This window comes from Falco biarmicus, chromosome 8, assembly GCF_023638135.1.
Source record: "Falco biarmicus isolate bFalBia1 chromosome 8, bFalBia1.pri, whole genome shotgun sequence".
In the NCBI taxonomy this organism is placed as follows: Eukaryota; Metazoa; Chordata; class Aves; order Falconiformes; family Falconidae; genus Falco; species Falco biarmicus.
The window spans coordinates 26,723,685-26,742,891 of NC_079295.1; the positions used below are offsets into that span (position 1 = coordinate 26,723,685).

General features: G+C 56.5%; 2 protein-coding genes across 4 annotated transcripts in view; both read right to left on the reverse strand.

The window, feature by feature from the left end:
- TTLL4 (tubulin tyrosine ligase like 4) overlaps nucleotides 1–6,648 on the reverse strand; it is a 26,621-nt gene extending 19,973 nt beyond the window's left edge. Inside the window, exon 1 of one of the 3 annotated variants that reach the window (XM_056350133.1) lies at nucleotides 6,509–6,648. The gene's annotated coding sequence lies outside the window, so the exon portion shown is untranslated. Of the gene's footprint in view, nucleotides 1–539; nucleotides 2,743–6,448 lie in introns of those variants that run through there. The other 2 variants (XM_056350131.1, XM_056350132.1) reach the window with 2 other exon arrangements.
- STK36 (serine/threonine kinase 36) lies at nucleotides 2,400–19,194 on the reverse strand. Its single transcript, XM_056350129.1, has 26 exons — nucleotides 18,723–19,194; nucleotides 17,713–17,853; nucleotides 16,904–16,981; nucleotides 16,348–16,478; nucleotides 15,860–16,109; nucleotides 15,389–15,482; nucleotides 14,997–15,166; nucleotides 14,581–14,780; nucleotides 14,375–14,501; nucleotides 14,120–14,263; nucleotides 13,673–13,852; nucleotides 13,388–13,485; nucleotides 12,932–13,037; nucleotides 12,397–12,538; nucleotides 11,987–12,114; nucleotides 11,278–11,382; nucleotides 10,949–11,047; nucleotides 10,641–10,735; nucleotides 10,262–10,325; nucleotides 9,952–10,062; nucleotides 9,729–9,803; nucleotides 9,117–9,288; nucleotides 8,588–8,735; nucleotides 8,205–8,364; nucleotides 7,198–7,944; nucleotides 2,400–7,096 (listed from the first exon to the last, which is right to left on the reverse strand). Exons 1-26 carry the CDS (start codon nucleotides 18,804–18,806, stop codon nucleotides 6,899–6,901), a joined length of 4,047 nt encoding a protein of 1,348 aa, XP_056206104.1. The 5' UTR covers nucleotides 18,807–19,194; the 3' UTR covers nucleotides 2,400–6,898.
- Nucleotides 19,195–19,207: the final 13 nt, after the last annotated feature.

The following is a 19,207-nucleotide window of genomic DNA, read 5'->3' on the forward strand; positions in this document are numbered from 1 at the left end:
TCTCGCTTTTGTAACCTCATAGAAAAGCTCAGCAAGGGCTGAGGGCATCCTAAAGAACTCAGGAGTGAGAAGGTAGCAAGCAGCAAATACAGGGCTGTTCTAACATTAACATCTTGGTTTCCAGCAGAGACTGGCAGTACTGCACATACACATTCCTCCTCATTGCAGTCCTACAGAAAAGCCTCTTGCAAGGAGCAACTGGCAGACCACAGAGCTGCAGACATAGGTGTCCTGAATCCTCCTAAAATGAACTATTGCACCTGTAAGATCCTCTTGCCTGGGCAGAAAGTAAAAAGAAAACAAACCATGTGCCAGGTATTTGTCTTGCTTTAACACATGCCTGGAGGGCCCCTGGATACGGACATGATAGGAATTTGTATCCCAAGCAGCCTGACTGGCTGGCTCTTCTACCTTCCAGCTCTCACGAGCTTGCATGTTTAAAAAAAAAAAAAAAAAAAAAAAAAGGTACAAAAAGAAGGGTAAGCAGAGTATCAACCATGACTGTTTTCCTGCAATACACATTCACACTGCTTTCTCACCTGAAAATGCAGCCTCTGCTGCAGCACTTAAAGTGTAGCTAGGCGTCCCCAGCGTGGCTCTGTAGCACCACGACAGCAGCTCACACCCACCACAGGACTGGGTCAGACAGACCAACACCCACACAGACCTACACTCTGCCTCCTCAGCCTGTGAATCAGGCTCCAGTCTCCAGCACTCATCAGGGCAACAGCATCCCAAACAGAGGCTGTACAAGGTGGGAACATCCCACACAGGATCCCTTAGGAGCTGTACGTCCTCAAGGAGAGCTGCTGCCCTGCCAAACTCTGCAAACAAGCATGGAAGGGGTCAGTCCACTCCATGCCCAATGGCTGCACTACATGTTAGCACTTGTACAGTCACACTGAGCACTCCCAAAGACTGGGGGTGGCTCCTTCCCTCTGTGAGCTCCAAGCCCCAGGGAAGGGAATTCCATGCACCATACACAACCAAACTGTACCATGCTACCTGATTACCACCCAACCTGTGCCCAGCAGCAAACCTGGCTGTGTTGTGACATTCAGAGCTATCAGCACAGAGTGAAGAGGCTGTGGCTCACCTGCCACTGCTGCCCAGCCCAAGTTTCTCCCAGTAAACAAGTGAGCAAAGCTTGGCTTCCACACACCATCCCCTCAGATGTACCCAGGTTGCAAGCGTGCTCAAACCACAAAGTGACCCTAGCACACCAGCAAACGCAGATGTGAAAAAGCAAAATAAAAATACAAGGAGGTGAATGTCCCCAACATCCCTGCCTAGAGGGGACTCTCACTGCAGCATCACCATGCGTGCTGCCGGCTTGGCCATTGCCAGTGCTCTCGCCCCACTGCAAGTGACCTTGCAAAACCAGCCTGCAGTGAAAGCCACCTTTGCCTCATCTCCACCTGGCTTTACAGCTATCAGTGGATCATCCAGCTATAAAAATAAAAGTGATTTGGACTAATGAAGCTCTAGCAAGGGACACAAATCCTACAGCTGGCTTAGACACAGGCACGAGTAGGCCAGCAGAAGCCCTGTGTGACCCTGCTCTGCAGTAAGTAACAATGGTGGCACAGACACGACCAGGACAGACATGGGGGTACTGCCAGCAGTCATGGCTGCCAGGCTGGAGGTCTGGCCACAGCACAGCATTAGCTGCCAGTGCCTGCTCAGCCGGGGCCAGACCCCAGCCCTGCAGTGCCAAAGGGAGAATGTGCTACTTGCCCCTCTCCGGAACAGTTTTGCCATGGAGCCGCAGAAGCAGCTGAGCCAGTACAGAACAGGGGTGCACTGGAAGCAGTGGCTGCAGAAGGAAGCAGCAGGGCCTTTCGTACAGCTTCCAGACAAGGACTGTGCCAGTCGATGGCTAGTAACCACTGCTGTTTCCCTGTGGAGAGAGGAGCTCACAGATAGTGGCAGCAAAGATGAAAGTAAGAACGTGCCCCTGCATAGGGCAGGTCAGGACGCATCCAGACTGGCAGCAGCAGCTTATACTGCCTGTCCTTCCCCCCATCCACATTCCTGTCCCACCTCCTGCATGCCACTACAGCCACCTCTGATATCTGCCTGCAAACCAGCTCCTGTCCTCCCTGCAAGGGCAGCTCAGCAAAGCAGCGGCTGAACATCCAGGAGAACCGGCAGAGATGAAGGCACCTCCATATGCCAGGTTGTGGGCACAACAGGACAGCAGCTGCCGTGCCCCTGAGCCTCTGGCCATGAACCAAGTGACCTGCCCCAAGGTTACCAGTAGGGAAGTTTCCCTTTTACATTTAACTCGGTCTGTTTTGGGGTGGAGGAAGGTCACAGCTTGATGCAATCCCTAGCTCTGCCCTAGTTCTACCATATGGGAAAGGAGCAGGAGTCCATTCTGCTGGTCACAACAGTAATAAAACTACACTTGGAAATTTTATTGTAGAAACATGAGCTGGGAAAAGCCCAGGGTGAACTGTTCACACTGCAAGTCAAACACAAACATCATTACTAGTAATCAATGGATTTTGGCTTGGACTTACTTACACACGATATAGAGGCCAAAGCTGTCACTGTTGGAGTGACGCTACAGCTGCACTCACAATTATTTTGCTAGCACCTTTTATTATCACACAGCCTGCTCACAAGCTTCAGGACGTCAACTGGAGCACTGCCACAGCCTTTATAAATGTCACATCACAGGCACGTAAGGCCACCATGCATACCCCAGTGAGCATCAGCAGAAGTCCCTTCCTCCAGCCTGAGCCTCCCTGCAGCATGTGCTCCTTCAACAGCAGCACAGCAGCTCCTCACAGACCCGTTTCTAACAGGAAAGGATAAGAGAGTAAGAGCCCAGGTGTGCACATCATCCCTCCATCATGTGAGTTTGGCTGGAGAGATTATTTTAAATGCAGCTGTGGTGACACACTTAAAATAACAAGAGCTTGCAAATGTATGAGCTGCTAGCCGACCTGATAAAGTACCATCAGCCTCATGCAGCCCAAAGTCACAAAGGGGGTGTGTGCGTGTGTGTCAGACAACTGTGATTTGCTATTGTTTTCTGTGCCGTTGCAGGGCGCAATTTCTGTTCTTTATGAATAGAAAGGATAACATCTTTTTCTAAATGAGACCTGAGTTCACACCAAGTTCCTCACTTGCAGTTCTGGGGCTTTCGATTAAAGCTTGAATAAGCAAGTTAACAAAATAAACAGGTTTTAAAATCAATATACTTCAATCAGATATTTCAAAATAAGGGTTTGTACCCCTTACAAAAATGTAAAAACTTTCAACAAGATCAGGCACATTGATCTGAAACCAACTGACTGAGAGCACCTAAAGCTGCTCTTACACCTGGTAGCTAGATATAAACTCTCGGGTTTCAACAGCACGGAAACAACCCTCACCTACATCAGATCCAGGAAACAAGAGGCCTCAAGTGCAGTCACACAAGGAGGCAAAGCAGCACCCAAGGCTACCCACAAGTTCAAGCCGAAGAGCAGAGGGTCCTGCTGGCCATCAGAAGGAGTCTATGAGGACAAGACAGCTCAGCCACCACAGAAATGCCAGCAGCAATGGGACCAACAGCCTGGTGTGCTGCTTTGCCACACAGTTAAGCGTTGCTGCTCTCTCTCAGCTCTAGTATTGTCCTGTAGCACTAGGTTTTGGGTACAAAACTGGAGGCACAGGATGACAGCCAGTTTCTCTTTTAATCAAGACTGCAAGCTTTTGCTTGGCCACTCAGGTCAGAAAGATACCAGTGAGAAACCACCCACCATGGGGATGCGTCAGCAAATTCCACCTGCCTCCCGGGATTACATTTGTGCCTGGCATTTGTGCTGGGGCTAGTCATTTCAATTCAACAGCTGTGGTGCTGAACTCCACTCTGCACTGAACAGAGAAGGCATGAGAAGTGCATGGCTACCCAAAATGATCCTTTAATTAAGCAGAGTGCTACCCTGCAAGAAGAGCAGGGCAGCTCTAGTGCACACCTCTGTTTCCAGGGTGGCAAGGAGGGAGGCAGACCTTACGGGCAGCAGGGCACCGGACCAAGCCACGGGAGAGCTGGAATCCAGTAACTGTCTCGCTCTGCGAGGCAGAAAATGCCTCCCTCCACACACACACAGGCTGTGCTGAGGACTGAAGGCTCACACATTCAAGTTCACGACTTTCAGACCACTCTCAGGGCATGGGAGCACAGTGTCAGATCAGGTGAGGGACTCCAGCATGGCTAGGCAGAAAATCCAGGGCCACAGCTTTGCCATGGAGAGAGCGCACCAGAGACATCTAAAATAAAGGGCTGCCTCTGTGCTCGCCCCAGGCAGGCTGACCTGGCTGTGACCAGAGAGTGAGAGTGCCTCACCAAAGGGCGAAAGGTCAAGTGCATGGACTCCCCATAGTTACTAAGGGATATCAGCTCTTCCACCCTGAGAGTCCCCAGGCCACCGAAGGGAACCTGCCACACACTGACAGCAGACTGCCCAGCTCTGTTTCCCCAGCAGGGAAGCAGGGAAGTCCCCATCCTTGCTCCCATCCCCGATTCATACTTCCTCAACTTCCGTGCTACAGGAGGAGTTGTATTGCAGCATAAATTAGAGCAGGAAAATGAGCCTGGGTTAAAAGCAACCAGCTAAAGCATGGGGTGTTTTACAGCCTTTCAGCAAGGAAGTCTAAAGCACCTTCCTGAAGAGCCAAGCAGACAGTGAACCAAAGGGGTAGCAGTCTCAACTGAGCTTCACAATGGGAGAAAAGGTACAGGAGAATTATGCAGTGAGACCTGGGGAGAGCTTGGCCACCAGCACAGGAACTGACAGGTGGTCAGCACAGCTTGGTCTGGTTTTAGGTAGCCTGACCACACTCTCAGCCTTTGGCAGAGAAATAAAATAAAGGCAGAAGACTTGGGGTGAATGGAACAAGTATAAAGTACCAACACATAGCAAGGAGACAAGAACTACCTAATTAGTTCAAAACGCATCAATTCTTTGTCTGTCCTTTTTTCCTGAAACATGTCAGGAACTGGAAGAAAAAGTTCCCAGGTCTGTCCTTCAGTATGTGATGAGGATCCTTCCATGTCTCGACCGGGGTGGGAAAGATTCTTCTGGAGTCACTGCAACCACCTCACTCCATACAGCAGTCTCTCAGAGCTCAGGAGTGGAGCAGAAACAGAGATTCAAGTTGGGAAGAAGCTGCCAAAAACTCCCACAGACTTGCTGCAGAGAAGGAACCTGGGAAATGCCAAGGAATGGCACCCAGCCAGGCCAGTAGGGCAGCCAAAGCCCCTGCCTGACCTGCATCCGTGACACAACATCTCCATGCAGGCATAATTATCTGGGGCCGGTGGCATTTGGCCCCCATCAGTGTCATCCTCGCAATGTGCTCCCTGCTGTGCTGAGAAGGGCCCCAGGCACAACCAAAGAGCAGGAGAGGCAGATCTGTCATAAAAACCTGCCAATACAGAACTTAAGGACTGCAGCAAGACAGCAACGCAAGACAGACAAGTACCATTATCTGCTGGGTACATCCAGTAAGAGTCAAGGAAAAACTACTAGATAAAACTGTAATCAGACCAACAATTTGCTGTTAATTCCCCCAAACTGCCTAGGAGCCACTAGATGTCCCAGGCACGTTCAGTGAGGAGCACACAGCAATGAGAAACCACTTTGCAGGGAGTCATGTAGGGAGGAGGGTTCTGATGTGTAGCTGTGGGGCTGAACTCTGCCTCCACGAGATACCCAGCAGCCCAGCCGGGCAGGGAGACCGCAGGCTGGCACGGCACCACAGGGCTTCCCTACTCCTGTGCCATTCATTCCCAGGCTGGACCCTGGAGGCATTCAGGAAACACTCCAGACTCGTCTCAACTCTTCTCACACCTCTGCCGTTCACCTTTCAGACCCAATGGCTCCTTTTTACACCACCAGAGCAGCCAAGCCCCCGGCAGAAAGATTAACAGCCAGGCTGGGCCCCAGCGCCCCACTCGGGTCCGGTCAAGACCCGCTCCATCCCCACTGCGGCTCCAAGTGCCACCGGAGGCTCACTGGGGCCGTGGCTCGCAGGAAGCCAGCTCTTCTTCCTCCCTGGCGCTTGCCCAGGGCACACACTGCTTCTCGTTTCTTCAGGTGAAGGTCTCTGAGGCCAAAGGCGCTACCGAGACGCTCCGACCTGCCCCAGACACGCCGGCCTGGCCGACCCCAGCCCACCCCGCCGCCGCCGCGCACCCACGCGCCGTCTCCCCAGCCCCGCGGGGCACAGCCCGGCGCGCCCCGAGGGGACGGAGGGCGAGGCCGCGGCGAGCCCCCGCGGGCAGGCCCGAGGCTGGGCAAGGCACCTCCTCGGGCCCGGGCCGGGCGGGTGCCGGGGGCACGGCGGCGGGGCAGGGAGGGCCGGAAGCCCAGGGAGGCAGCGGAGAGGACCAAGGGGCCCACGCTCCCTAGAGGGGAGGCATACGCGGGCCCGCCCCTCCCGTACTCACCGCCCGCCCGGCGCCCCCGGGCCCCGCCGCTCCCGGCGCCGTCGCACCCCCCGCCGTTACCATAGGGATCCGGGGCGGCGGCGCCACGTGACTACACCTCCCAGCAGCCCCCGCGCCGGCGGGCTGCCCCTCCCGCGGCGCCCCCTGGCGGCCTGGCGTGGCGCGCGCGGGCGCCCGCCGCGGGGCTGCCCCGAGGCGGAAGCGCGAAGGTTCCGGTGGGCCGGCACGGCACGGGAGGCCGCTTGGAAAGAGGTGGTGTCTTGGGGGCTGCAGGGACTTTTCCAGGAACGGCTTCCCACGGGGAAGGCTGGCCGGGCAGGGTCCCCCTCGGGCGGACCGAGGGGGTGCGACGGCAGGTCGGGGCTGGAGCCCGAGGAGGAGGAAGAGGAAGAGGAAGAAAGCGCCTGTCCCGTCCCGCTGGAGGCAGCGTCAGGCCGAGCCCCGGCGCCCTCAGCGCTGGCGGGGGGCAGCAGGTTTGCCGGGATCCGGGGGGCCGCTCCCGTCGGTGCTGCGCAGGGGTACGAGGAGGTGCAGGAGCTCCTCGTAGTGCCGAGCGGAAGGTGGCCGGGGGTTTCCGCCACCAGCGGGCTGCGGGTCGCCGCTGGCCAGCGCAGCCAGCTTCTCAGTGGCTCCGAGGGACAGCAGGACCTGCAGAGCAAAGACAGGGACAGGAGTCACCTGCCTGCCTGGCCCCTTGTCCCCAAAGCACCATCAGGTCCCACAAAGGAGCCGAGGTCCCCACGCAGTACCTGCCGTGTCCCGGGGTGCTGGCTGAGGGCCCGCAGTGCAATGAGGGCTCCCTCCCGCACGCTCTCCTGTGGGTCCTGGCAGGCCACCTCCAGCAGGACATGGGGGGCCCGGCTCTCGATCAGCAGGCCCCCCAGCTCTGCCCAGCGCTGGCCCAGGTTGCCCAGGGCCAGGGCCGCGTTGCAGCGTGTCCTGGTCTGTGTGTCACTCAACAGCCACGTCAGCCTGGGCACAGCCCTGCCCAGGGTCCCAGCCGGGGAGGACTCATGGTAGGCGGCGTTGCCCACTGCGAAGCTGGCTGCCTTGCGCACGCTCTCCTCCTGGTCCACCAGGCACCCCAGCAGGCTCTCCAGCAAGTCAGGCTGGCTCTGCAGTGCCTGGGGAAAGCCGTGGTCATGTCGGAGCAGGTTGCCCAGTAGGTTGCAGGTTTTGGCCCGTATCAGGTGCTGCTCGTGGCCAAGCAGGTGGGTCAGTGGTTGGCTGGCCACATCTGAGCCCCTCAGGATCCTCTGGAGAAAGGGCAGGTGCTCCGGACAGGCCCGGGCCACATGGGTCAAGAGAGACAGGAGGTCAGTTGTGAGTGTGAGGCTGTCTGAAAACAAGGCAGATGTCAAGAAGGCAATGATGTGCTCTGAGGTGGCAGCTTCCCTCACCATTTGGTCTATAACTTGCTCATCACACACAACGAGGTGGCACAGAAGGCTCATGGGGAGCTCAGTGTATGAAAAGGGCAAATGGCGAGAGCAGACCTAAGGAGAAAGGAGAGACGGCAGCGCTGAGTGTGCTTTGCTCACGTGTGGGCCAAGTCAAGCAGCGGCCAAAGCCTGCCAGCAGGTTGGTGCACAGCTCAGCTGCCAGTCAAACTGCTCTGAGGCCTGCATGGCACTTGAGTGACATCCCTGTGTGGGCAGAAACCACCAGCACAGTGTGAAGTGGTGCCACACATCAGGGGCTGCTGCGGTGTCTCCACAGTATGGTGGGCAAGAGAAACACAGGGCCAAGAGTGTACCTGCAGCAGCCGGGCAGGGATCTGCGTGTCTCTCACAGCCTCCATGACCAATGCTAAGGTGTCTCCATCCACATCCAGGGCAAAAGGGAAACAGAGGAGCTGGCAGGCCTGGATTACCACAGCTGGGACAAGCTCAGGGTCCCCATCGTCTCCTGCTTGCCTGAATTTGTTAGAGAGAGAGAGGGCTTAACACAGAGGTGATCAGAAGAATATCAGGGCAAGAGGCAGAGAGCATTCCCCACGCCAGGCACTAAGGAGAAGCTCTGCAGATGAGCTGTGCTCTGCAAGTGCTGGGTCAGAAACTTCTCAGCCCTCTGTGTGCTCATGTCCAAGCCCTGTTCAGCAGCTGAGCTCTGCCTGCTTCAGCCGCCCCCACAACTCACGTCTGTGCCAGGCATGCCAGGAAATCAGGGGACAGCAGCCTCTTCAGTGTCACCATGAGAACACCGTGGGACTGGGTGAGCTGAGGCAGGCACCGGTGGGACTCACGAGTGAAGACAAAGAGGGCCAGGCTGAGGAAGAGCAGAGTGCCTGCAGCGGGAACAGCATGGCAGAGGGGCAAAGCTAGGGAAGGCTGAAAAGTCTCCTCTCTTCTGTCTGCTTATACTGCCTCAAGGCTGCTCCAGGATTGCTTCTGTGCTTCCCTGCCCAAAACCAGACCAATGTCCACCCATGGTGGTCACCCTTTTTTCTTCCTCCACAGCCAGGCTCAGCTGAGCTGCTGCTGACTGGGCAAAGCATGGGCCAGCCCAGCCCTGTCTCCCCAGAGGACAACAGCAATCCTCAGGAAAAGCCCCCTGAGCCCTCTGGCCTCAGGGACCAGATGTGACTGCAGACAGATGTGGGCAAGTCTGAGGGGCAGGATGTGTAGCTGGGTCCAGGGCAGATGCCTTGCCATCCCGCAGCTCCTACCTTGAGGGGAAAGGAGGTTCCAGTCTGGCTCCGCAGCGGGGTGACCTGCCTCTGGGGGGTCTCCCTCCAGTGCTGCCCTGTTGCTGCCCACACGAAGCACCACAGCAACACAATGCCACACCACACTCCACAGCTCTGTGGTGGCAAAGCCCTGTCCCGTGGCCACATCCTCCTAGAGGTGGGGAAGCAGATGTCAGAGGGCTTCATGGTCCTCCATGGCTCCCCAGAGTTCTGGTCCATGGCTCTGCCAGCTCCGTAGTCCTGAGGTCATGAGGTCAAGGCTGGATGAACATGGCCAAGGGGCAAGAGAGAGCGCCAGGCAGCTGGCAGCCCTGCTGCGCCTGCTGAGTGGCAGCCCCAGGGCATATCTTCCCTCTCTCACTCCAGTGTGTCCATGAACCACCCCTCCCTGCCCACCACTCTCCCACAAACCCTCCAGAGCTCCGCAGACAACCCAGGGACATGAAGTGACTTTCATGAGGTTGTACAGCTCAGCAAAAGCTGCCAGGTTCCCCAGTTTGCCTAAGCCTCCACTAGTGATCTACATTCAGACCTTTTTGCCACTGCACCTTTTGGCAGGAACCAGGCAAAGGGAGATTGGCAGACTGGTACCTGGGAAAGGAGCTTCAGCAGGAGGAAAAAAAGCCCATCGTACAGACCAGCGCCCATTGGTGGGGAGAACTGCAGCTGTAAGACAGAGTGGGGGACAGGCTGGAGCTAGGTGCTGGGTCTGAGGCCAGCAGCACCACACCTGCACCCTTCTGAGTCCATCTTTGCACACCTCCACGGTGTGGTGACAGCATCACTCCCCTGCTCCTCTGTCCCCATCCCATACCTCAGCAGGTGCTGCCAGCACATCTGTCATCACCAGTAGGATCTCTTCTCCTCCGAGCTCCAAGGCTACCCCATGCTGACTGAGCTGTGTCAGGAATAATGCTGCAGCACCCTGTGGGACAGGGAGAGTTCAGTACCTTTGGGACTTTGCCATCTGCCCACTCAGTGCTGACTCCATCCCTTGGCCAACAGAGACAGCCAGGCTGTGCCTGCCCCTCATCGCACCCTGAGTGAGCAACAGTAAGACCCAAATGGGATGTAGGGCTCTGCAGGGCTCTTAGTGGCAGCTCTGGCAGGGTGGGCAGACTCACCACAAGAGAGACAACAGGAGATTGGGTGATGAGATCCATAGCCAGGGTAACGAACTCCTCAGGCCTGAAACACAGAGATCAGAAGAGAGGCACTGTTCCCACAGCTTCGCATCCCACAGAACAGCAGCATCCAAATACCCCCAGGACTGGGAAGCAAGCTCCCAGGAGGAATAAGCCCTGGTTCACAGCACCTCCTTGTCCACACTGGGTCCTCAGTGCATCCCTAGCAGCCACCCATGCTGCCCAGCACTCTGCTAGTGTGTCTGGATTGGAGGGATCAGTGGGAGCAGAAGCCCAACTCTGGGCAGGGTGTGGGACAGAGGGCTGTTCAGGGCAGGACATGTTCCTCTCCCACCCATGAGTGAAAGCAGGTGCTTACCTGGGAGGGGAGGCCTGGAGCTGCAGGGTGAGCAAGGCCAGCAGGTACAGAGAGGCCTCACAGGCTGCCCCCTGGGCCACCTCCACCATGGGGACCTGCCAAGGAAGCAGGAGTCACAGTGGGACAGCAAGGCTGGGAGGGGAGGAAGGGATATTTTGGGGCCCTGAATGAGAACTGCACTCTCCAGACTATGCTCCCCCAAACTCTTCTCCCTACACATTCCCCAGCTTGGTCTAAGCAGCACTCGGAGGAATGTGTCCTCCTTGCCCACAATCCTACCCCACCACCTGGGCTGTGGTCAGTCCTACCTCGCCCTTCAAGAGCTGCATGAGGGAACTGCAGAGTTGTTGGCTCCTTCCCAAGTGCTGACACAGGCTCAGGCTGGCATGGCAGCCAGCATAGAGGATCTGTGAGGCAGAGAGATGCATACCAGCTCCTGGGGATAGGGACTCAATGACCAGGCCCATCCCAGTCACACCCATGGCTACCATGGGCTCATTTATTCAACAACTGACACCAGGGAGATGGGAGTCATTGAGGACTAAGCCTACAGTTCCTCCTTTCCCAAGCTCCTAATCCCAGACCAAAAGATCCAGGCACCTCTGGGCACAGCCACATAAACGGACGGGACCATTACCTTCAGCACATTCAAGGAGCAGCTTGGGTGCTCCAGTCTCCCCAGCAGTCTCCCAAGCTGCTGGCTCTCCCTCTCCATAAGCTTTCCAGCTACCTCCTGAGCGACCTGCAAAAATCAGCCTGTTTTGCACCCTGAGCACCTGAAGTACTGTACAGACTTAGGAGTTTAATGCTAGCAACAAATAAATAAAAAAAGGCATCTGCTTCCTACGTGTTGCCTGCATTCACAAAGGGATGCCCATCTGCCACCACCCAGCATGGCTTTGCTGCACAGTCCCAGAGCCAAAATGAGTGAGGTGAAATTCCTCCTCCGCTTCCCTCCTTGTTGATCCCGGAGTTGAGTTAAAGGATCAAATGTAAATCTGCAGTTTTGTTTTCCCTCTTATTCATTGTCCATCCAATTTCAGATTTCCTACAGTTCATATCACTATAAGAATTCTTCATATTTGCTCTGCATTGCCTAGTTCTTTACTTAGCCCATCCCACAGCTCAGATCCTAAGTGTGAGTCTCTTAATTGATTTAGGAGTCCTTAGACTCCTAAAGCTCAGCTGTTGGCTGGGGAGGAACAGTCTGCAAATGCCAGCCCTGCAGCCACCAAAGCCAGGGGACCCCAGCCCTTCACTCAAAGGCTGAAAAAGATCCTCCTGCAAAGGGTTGCTGCCCCTGTGGAGACCACACCTTCTCACCCTGCAAAGACATCTGGCCTGACCTGCTGCTTGGCTTCCCGACAGCCATTCCTCTCCAGAGGGATGCTGCAAGCAGCAGCCAATGCAGCTATGAAGAGGTCTGCCACAGATGGGCTCTGGTCATGGGCTGACTCGGCCTCCATCGCTGCACCTGCACAGGGACAGAACTTGGGAGACACGTGCTAAGGGTGGGGGATGCTGAGGGGCAGCAGGATGGAGTTGGAGGCCAAGAGAGGAAAAGTCAGGCATGTAACATGAGGAGGGCAAGATCTGGGATTGAGGGAGAGCCCTGGTTAGCAAGGTGTTGGGCACATAAGCTACAGACACCTCCTCTGGCTAACAGCACTGCAATGGCAGTCAGTGCTCTGAGAGAGCCCAAGGGCAGGAGGGAGAGGGGAAACCCAAGGAGGTGGTAAGCTTCTACCACTGCTACCTTGCAGAGCAGGCTGCTCTGAGGTGGATCCCTGAAGCAGTCTGTTCAGCAGTGGCTGATCCTCCTCTCGAAGGCTGGCATAGAAGGGGGCAGAGACAGAGGGGTATGTTGCATCCAGGCTCTCACAGAGCAGAGTGAAGCACTGAGGGAGACACAGGGGTTGCCATCACTACGGACTGAGGGTGGGAGGAGAGAGAAGGAACATGGGGGAGGAGGCTGGGGGGCACAGCAGAGAGGGGAGGAGTCATCCTGGAGCTTCAGGGACCTCCAAGTGTCCTCTCCAGCCAGGTTAATGTGTGGGAGCCACATGCAGCTGCATGCTGGCTGGAGGCACAGCCAGGGAAGGTGTCCCCTCAGAGACCTCCATTCTGCACATGATCGCCTCAAAAAAACCCAGTGGGTGAGACAGCTTGCCCAGACAAGAATGCATCAGAACCCACAGCTGGGAACAGAGCGCACAGCCTGCACTCTCCCTGACACACACTCACGAAGCTGGCGGAGAGGGTGGGGAGAAGGCAGACAGGGGCACCCTTACCAGGAGGCTTTGCTGGCAGAGCCTCATCTTGCTGTCCGCTGGCTCAGCCAGCAGCTCTGGCAGCAGGGCTAGGAAGCAGCCAGCACTCTCCTGGAAGACCTGCAGGCTGAGGGAGGCAGCAGGGGCAGAGGAAAGCAGAGAAACATGGCCCTAGTTGTGAGGACAGGATACGGCCAGGCCCATACGACCCTGGCCAATGGAGCAGGCAGCACACAGTAGCACTGTGAGCTACTGTCAGCAGGCAGCACAATTGGACTCTAGTCAGCTGTGCCTTCCCCTTAATTAGTCCTGCTCGTGGAAAGCAGTCCTCTGTGAGCACAGCAATACAGCACAAAGCACTTAGTCCACAATGCTTCCCCAAGGAGACAGCTCCAGCCACAGAGTATGAACACTACCCTACTGCCAGGTCCCCAAAGCAGTCACAAGAGACCTCAGAGCATAGAAGGTTGTCCCTACCTGTCCTTTTGCCCACTATCCTCCAGGCTGCATTCACAGCTGAAATAAACTGTGGTCACCATTAGGAGGTCTGTCAGCACTGTGATACCCCAGGGCTGCTGCAGGATCCAGAAAGAAACAGCAAGTGGGGATGGTCTGCTGGCCATCCCACCACCACCACCATAGTGGGATGCTTCCCTGCCAGGACCTCCGCCTTCTCAAGGGTGCCTGGAAGAGGCACCAATCCTGTGAGCGAGCTCCAGCAGGACATCAGAGCCTCCTCAGCACCTGGGGTCCTACACCTACCTGCTTGATGCTACCACTCTCCAGGATCTGCTTGGTTAGACACAGCAGGGACAGAGGCACATTCAGCTCTCTGCAGAAGTGGCCCAGCAGCTCAGAGTCACATTGGGTAGCCAGGAGGTTGCCCATGACACGGAGCACAGGACGGAGACGGGAGGCTCCCTCCAGCATCCCTTCCAGCACCTGGACACAAAGAAACCAGAAGAGCTCATGATCAGCAGTGGTTTTGGCTTCTCCATCAGCCATGGGTCCACCCTTCAACCCATTCAGGCAAGGGACGGCAGGGGAGCAGATGGCAAGCTAAGTGCATGAGACAGCTCCAGCTCCTGGAGAAGCAGAGGATCTTCTTGCTGGCTGGACTGAGGACACTCCCAATGCTCCCAACCCAATCCTGGGGAAGAAGGCAGCATCCATGTCCCCAGTCATAGTTGCCTGGGCAAGCCAACTCACCTGCTGAGTAGAGTCTGCCAGGCGGGCCTGGACACGATGCTGGAAAGCTGGGTCCTTCAGGAGGCTCAGTGGTGTGCTCAGCTGCATGGCCGAGGGCTCAGTGGCCTCAATCAGGTGCTGCCACTCCTCATCGCTCTCCGGCTCCTAGCCACAGAGAAGAAAGGACTGGTGCCACAGACTCTGCCTGCCCCCGGGTCTCCGTACCAGCCCCTAGGGAATGGACCCTGCTGTCCTCACCACAAGACACTGTCTTACCTCACTCTCCAGGTCCACAGTCTCAATGCTGTGCTTGCCCTGGGTCTCGTTCCTGCCAGCACCAGGCTGCAGAGGGGCATCTACTCCAGGAAACTCCCTCTCATAGTCTTGAGTGATGTTGTGCTCCCTGGCCAAGGAAACAGCACAGTCAGTGAACCACCCCGCCTTCTCCTCTTCCTCCTGTCCCAGCGTCAGCCACCCCTCACCATGGGTTGGGAGGAGGCTCCTCCAACTCCCATTCTGCCATGCTGCTCTTTCCTTGCAGGACGCTGGGGTTCTTCTTGTTGGAAGCAGCCGGCAGCTCCCCCTCCCTAAGGGCTGCTTTCCCAGGAGCTGCTCTGGGTCTATGCCCAGAGCATCCTTTGCTAGAGACCTTTGTAGATGCATCACGTGCCTTCAGTTGCCCCTGCGTGATGGCAGAGAAGTTTGGTCAAAGCAGGATTACTCAGCCAGCCAGATGAGTTCTCTAGACCCCACCACCCTGAGAATCCCACATCCTGCCTTGTATGTTGGCTGACACCCCAGCCTAACCCATGTACCTTCCCCCCAGGTTCCATTTCAGTGTCCCTCCATTGCCCTGCCTGTGGGACACAAGCCAGGGGAAACTCACACTTTCCTTCACCTTTTTCTGTGCGTCCTCAACCATCTTCTGCCGGGCCTTTCTCAGGATCCTGGACTGACCACTCCTGGGGGCCATGGAATGGGCTTGATGCTCCTTCAGGGCCTGCAGTTCTGGGGACAGCTTGGTGGTAAAGGGGTTTGAGATCCCATGCTCTTCTGTGTCATCAATCACTAGGGAGGTGAGGGGAGAACTTTACCAGCAGCTCTCCTTTGGGAGGCAGGGAGAGTGATCAGCTCTGGGACCCCAGGGGAATCCCAGGGGCAGGAACTAGGGTTCAGGGCTTGGAGAAAGCTGAGAGGAGAGAGGCCAAGACCCGGGTGGTCCTCCCAGCCTCCAGGCAGGTGGAGGAGGAAACAGACCTGGCCAGCACTGGAAAAAGAGCTGGTACTCACCAGTAACCCGTCCAGCAATGAAGGGGTGAGAGAGCAGCTCTGGCCATGACAGGCGCTGACAGGGGTCCTTCATTAGTAGTCCTTGCAGGAAGCTCTACAGGGCAGCACAGCACCAGCATCACTGACACATGCTGAGCACCCACCAGTGAGCCTACCAGCCTCCCACAGTGAGGGCAGCTCATTCCCTGCCTGGCTCTCGGAAAGGAGTGGTTCTAGTGCTTAGGGCAGACAGGAAGACACTTCCCTTTCCAGCTCAGTAAATCACTCCTCCACTGTTGGCCTGAGTTTCCCAGATTATGGACAGCAGTCATAAGGGTCCCCCTCCCCCGAGGCCCAGCTCTCATCCCTTCTTTATGTTCTGAAATCCACATTAGGGACATAAAACCTAAAAGTGACCCACCAGGGCAGGTGAGGCCAAAGCTGCTACTGCATTAATGGATCTCATCCCACAGACAGTGCCTTCGCCCTTACCTTGAAGTCTGGGCTTATGGCCGCAGGCCATTTGATGGGGTCCTTGACGATAATACTGACGAGCTGGAAGATGCTGCTGGTGTAGAAGGGAGGTGTGCCCACGAACAGCTCATACAGGATGCAGCCCACAGACCACAGATCCGCCGTGTGGTCGTATGGCCGCTCCTCCACCAGCTCAGGGGACATGTACAGTGGGGTGCCCTTGATAGAGGTCAGCACCATGGTGTGGATGCTCATGGCACGGGCAAAGCTGCTCAGAGCAAAGCACAGATGGCCAGCTCAGGCTGAAACATCCACTGCAACTCCCACCAAGATCCCTACAAGTTTACCAACACCTCCCCCCAGAGTCAAAAATCCCTCATCCTTGCTCAACCTCTAAAAATACACAGAATCCAGATCCCCTTCCACACTCCCCCCCTCTTCCTCTACAGCACCCCTTGGGTGCCCCAAGGCCAACTGTCCCCCTCAAGCTGGTCCCCAGCACCTACCCGAAGTCACAGAGCTTGACCACGCCGTCTTTGCCCAGCAGGATGTTCTGGGGTTTCATGTCACGGTGCAGGATGCGGTGTGAGTGCAGGTAATAGAGAGCAGAGACCAGTTGGGCAGCTATGGTCTGGACCTGCCAGAGAGATGGAAGCCTCACCCTGTGTCCCATGGTGCCACCAGCTGGCACAACCATGGGGTCCCTTATGGCCTGGCTCCCCCAGTACCTCCAGCTCCTGCCCTTGCCCTGTTTGGAGCAGGGACCAGCCCCAGCATGGGCAGTAGTTCCCTGGAGTAGGCCAATGGCTGAGACAGCAGCCTGGCACTGTGGTCTTTGGAGAGGAAACAGGGAAACTGATGTCCCTGCTGGACCTCACTGTCTCCCAGTGAAACTTGGCCCCCCTCTCCATGCCCTTCAGAAGTTCTGCAAGGTAAAGCCCCAGAGACACCCTTGCCTTCCTGATGTCTCCTGGCCCACAGCAGAGAACTGCCTGCAAGCAGACAAGCCCCATTCTCTCCATTCTGCAGCAAACACTGCATGGCCATCATCTTGACAGTCACCTGGTCCTCGGGCAAACTCCCATCATCCTCCAGGATCTGGAAGAGTTCCCCCTCTGCGTAGTCAGTCACCACCACTACCTGGAGGGAAGGGGAGTGTGGTGAGATCAGGCACTCACCCAGCTGCATCCCCACCATGCCCTAGGAACCAGTACAGAGCACGGTAGGAAATCTGAGGGAGATGCTGGGAAATCATCATGCACAGTCCGTCAGCATGGGTTGGGACCTGGGATGGGAGAAAGCCCCCGTGGCTGCACTGCAGCAAGGGCCTGACACTTAGCAGAGGCTTTGTGGCTGTTCTTATCTCAAACAGACAGCAGAAACCAGGGAAGAAGCAAAGACAGGACAAGTCCAGAATGGTACTTCCAAACCCAGTGGGTAGAACTGCTCCCCTGAGCTTCTTCTGAATCTGCTGTCCAATTAATTTCATGCCCCTATGTCCCATAGCACAGTCTTCAGTCTTTTCTTATACACTCTCCATGAGAGCTTAAATCAGTCAAAAATCAGTCTCTAAAGACACTGATGAGGTGACTGAAGAGTCACCCTCATCTTGTGATCCCAAACCACTCCTGCATCACATACTCCTCGTCCAGCTCCTCTACCTCTGCATATGACCTAGTGCACCCCACACAGCCCAGGTAGCTGTTGACTCCCTACACAGCACATACTGGAGGGCTCTGAACAACACTGACAGGCCCTGGGAGGGTGTCAACAGCATCTCCTGAGAAAGAGGTCCCTATGACAGCATGGACCCATCCTTGTTTTCCTGCCCCAGTCAAGCAAAAGCGTATGCCTGGCGCCGTCCTCTTCACCTCCTTGTCAGTCTCGAAGCTGTCAAGCATCTGGATGATGTTGGGGTGATAGAGGCCTCTCATGATCTCAATTTCCCGCTGCAGGTTCTTCATCTCCTTCTCAGATCGCCCCACCTTGGGGATGAACTTCAAGGCCACCACCTTTCAAAGCAGGCAAAGCTGGTATCAGATCAGGCTCCTACCCACCCTAGCAGAGGCCATGTTTAACCCAAACAAGACTCAGGATTCTCCAGCTGAGCACACAGAACAAGACATTTGTTCACTGGATCCCTTGGAGCTGGGGCTCGTCCCAGGCTCTTGAACATTGATACAGGTGCTCACAGTATTTTGCACACTGGTATCTAAAGCAATTTACTCAGTGAGCACAGACAAAAGTAGGATTGCCAGAAACATGGGACAGGACCTAAAGATGCTGGTGGGCAGCAAGCCTAACACGATCCAGCAGTGTGGCTTGGCAGTGAGGAGCACTAGCAGCACCCTGGGATGTACTGACAGGCAGGAGTTAAGAGGGAAGTGATTATTGCCCTTTATTTGGAACTTCTCAGACCACATCGGCAATACTGTGGCCAGTTTTGGGCCCAGAAAGACATCAGTAGGCTGGAGTGGGTATAGCGGAGGCAAACAGGATGGTGAGGGGGCAGAAGCACATGGGAGGATGACACAGGGATTACAAATTGAAACATGGGAACTTCAACTTGATATGAGGAAACACCATTCACCTCAAGTACAGCCAAGCGCTAGCTGTGGGGTGTTTGTACTTGAGGTTTCACAGGCTCTGCATTTAGTGCTGGCTCTGCTTTTAGCAGGGGATGGACTAGAGACCTCCTGAGGTCCCCTGCACTTGAACGACTCTGTGCCAGCAAGAGGTGGTCCGGAGCATCAGCGTAAAAGTGAGTGAGTGCTGAGTCCCAAACACTTGGCAGGGCCTGGAACCCAACAGCCACCAGAAACCAGTCTCTGGCACCACACAACAGACCCCTGGCCCTCTCCCCTGCCACCTCTCTGCTCACCTGGGCGCTGTGTTTCCTGCGCCCCTTGTACACGCGCCCGAAGGAGCCTTCCCCAATCACTTCCAGGACATGGTACTTCTCCATCACGGGCGTTCGGGGAGGGGGCCGCCGAGCTGCCGAGGAAAAGTGGCCGGTGAGGAGACAAACTTCACCCTCTCTCCCCTAGTCTCCCACTCCACCACCAGCTGCCATGGGGCGCCAAGCCCCAACCCCGGCTGCGATGAGGACAGGCAGTGCCAGCGCTGGGGACAGCAGGCCTTCGCTTCTCCCAAGGGCCGGGCCTTCCCCGCCCCGCGGGCTCCACCCGGGGCCCGATGCCAGGCACCTGTCCCCCGGGGCCCCCGCCGGGCTCTGTCCCCACCCACGGGCTCCACCTCCGCGCCCCACGGCAGGGCGAGGCGCAAGCCCTGGGAGAAGCCCCCGGCGGCCGTCCGGTGACATTAACCTCGCCCCGCTCCGCTCCCGTCGCGCCCCGGGCCCGCCGC

Excerpts from the sequence above, each read along its gene's own strand:
- STK36 (XM_056350129.1), bottom strand. The coding sequence starts at position 18,806 with ATGGAGAAGTACCATGTCCTGGAAGTGATTGGGGAAGGCTCCTTCGGG. Across the intron at positions 13,853-14,119 it reads TGGCAGACTCTACTCAGCAG|GTGCTGGAAGGGATGCTGGA; the intron begins GTGAGTTGGCTT and ends CTTTGTGTCCAG. Across the intron at positions 8,365-8,587 it reads CTGGCATGCCTGGCACAGAC|GCAAGCAGGAGACGATGGGG; the intron begins GTGAGTTGTGGG and ends TAACAAATTCAG.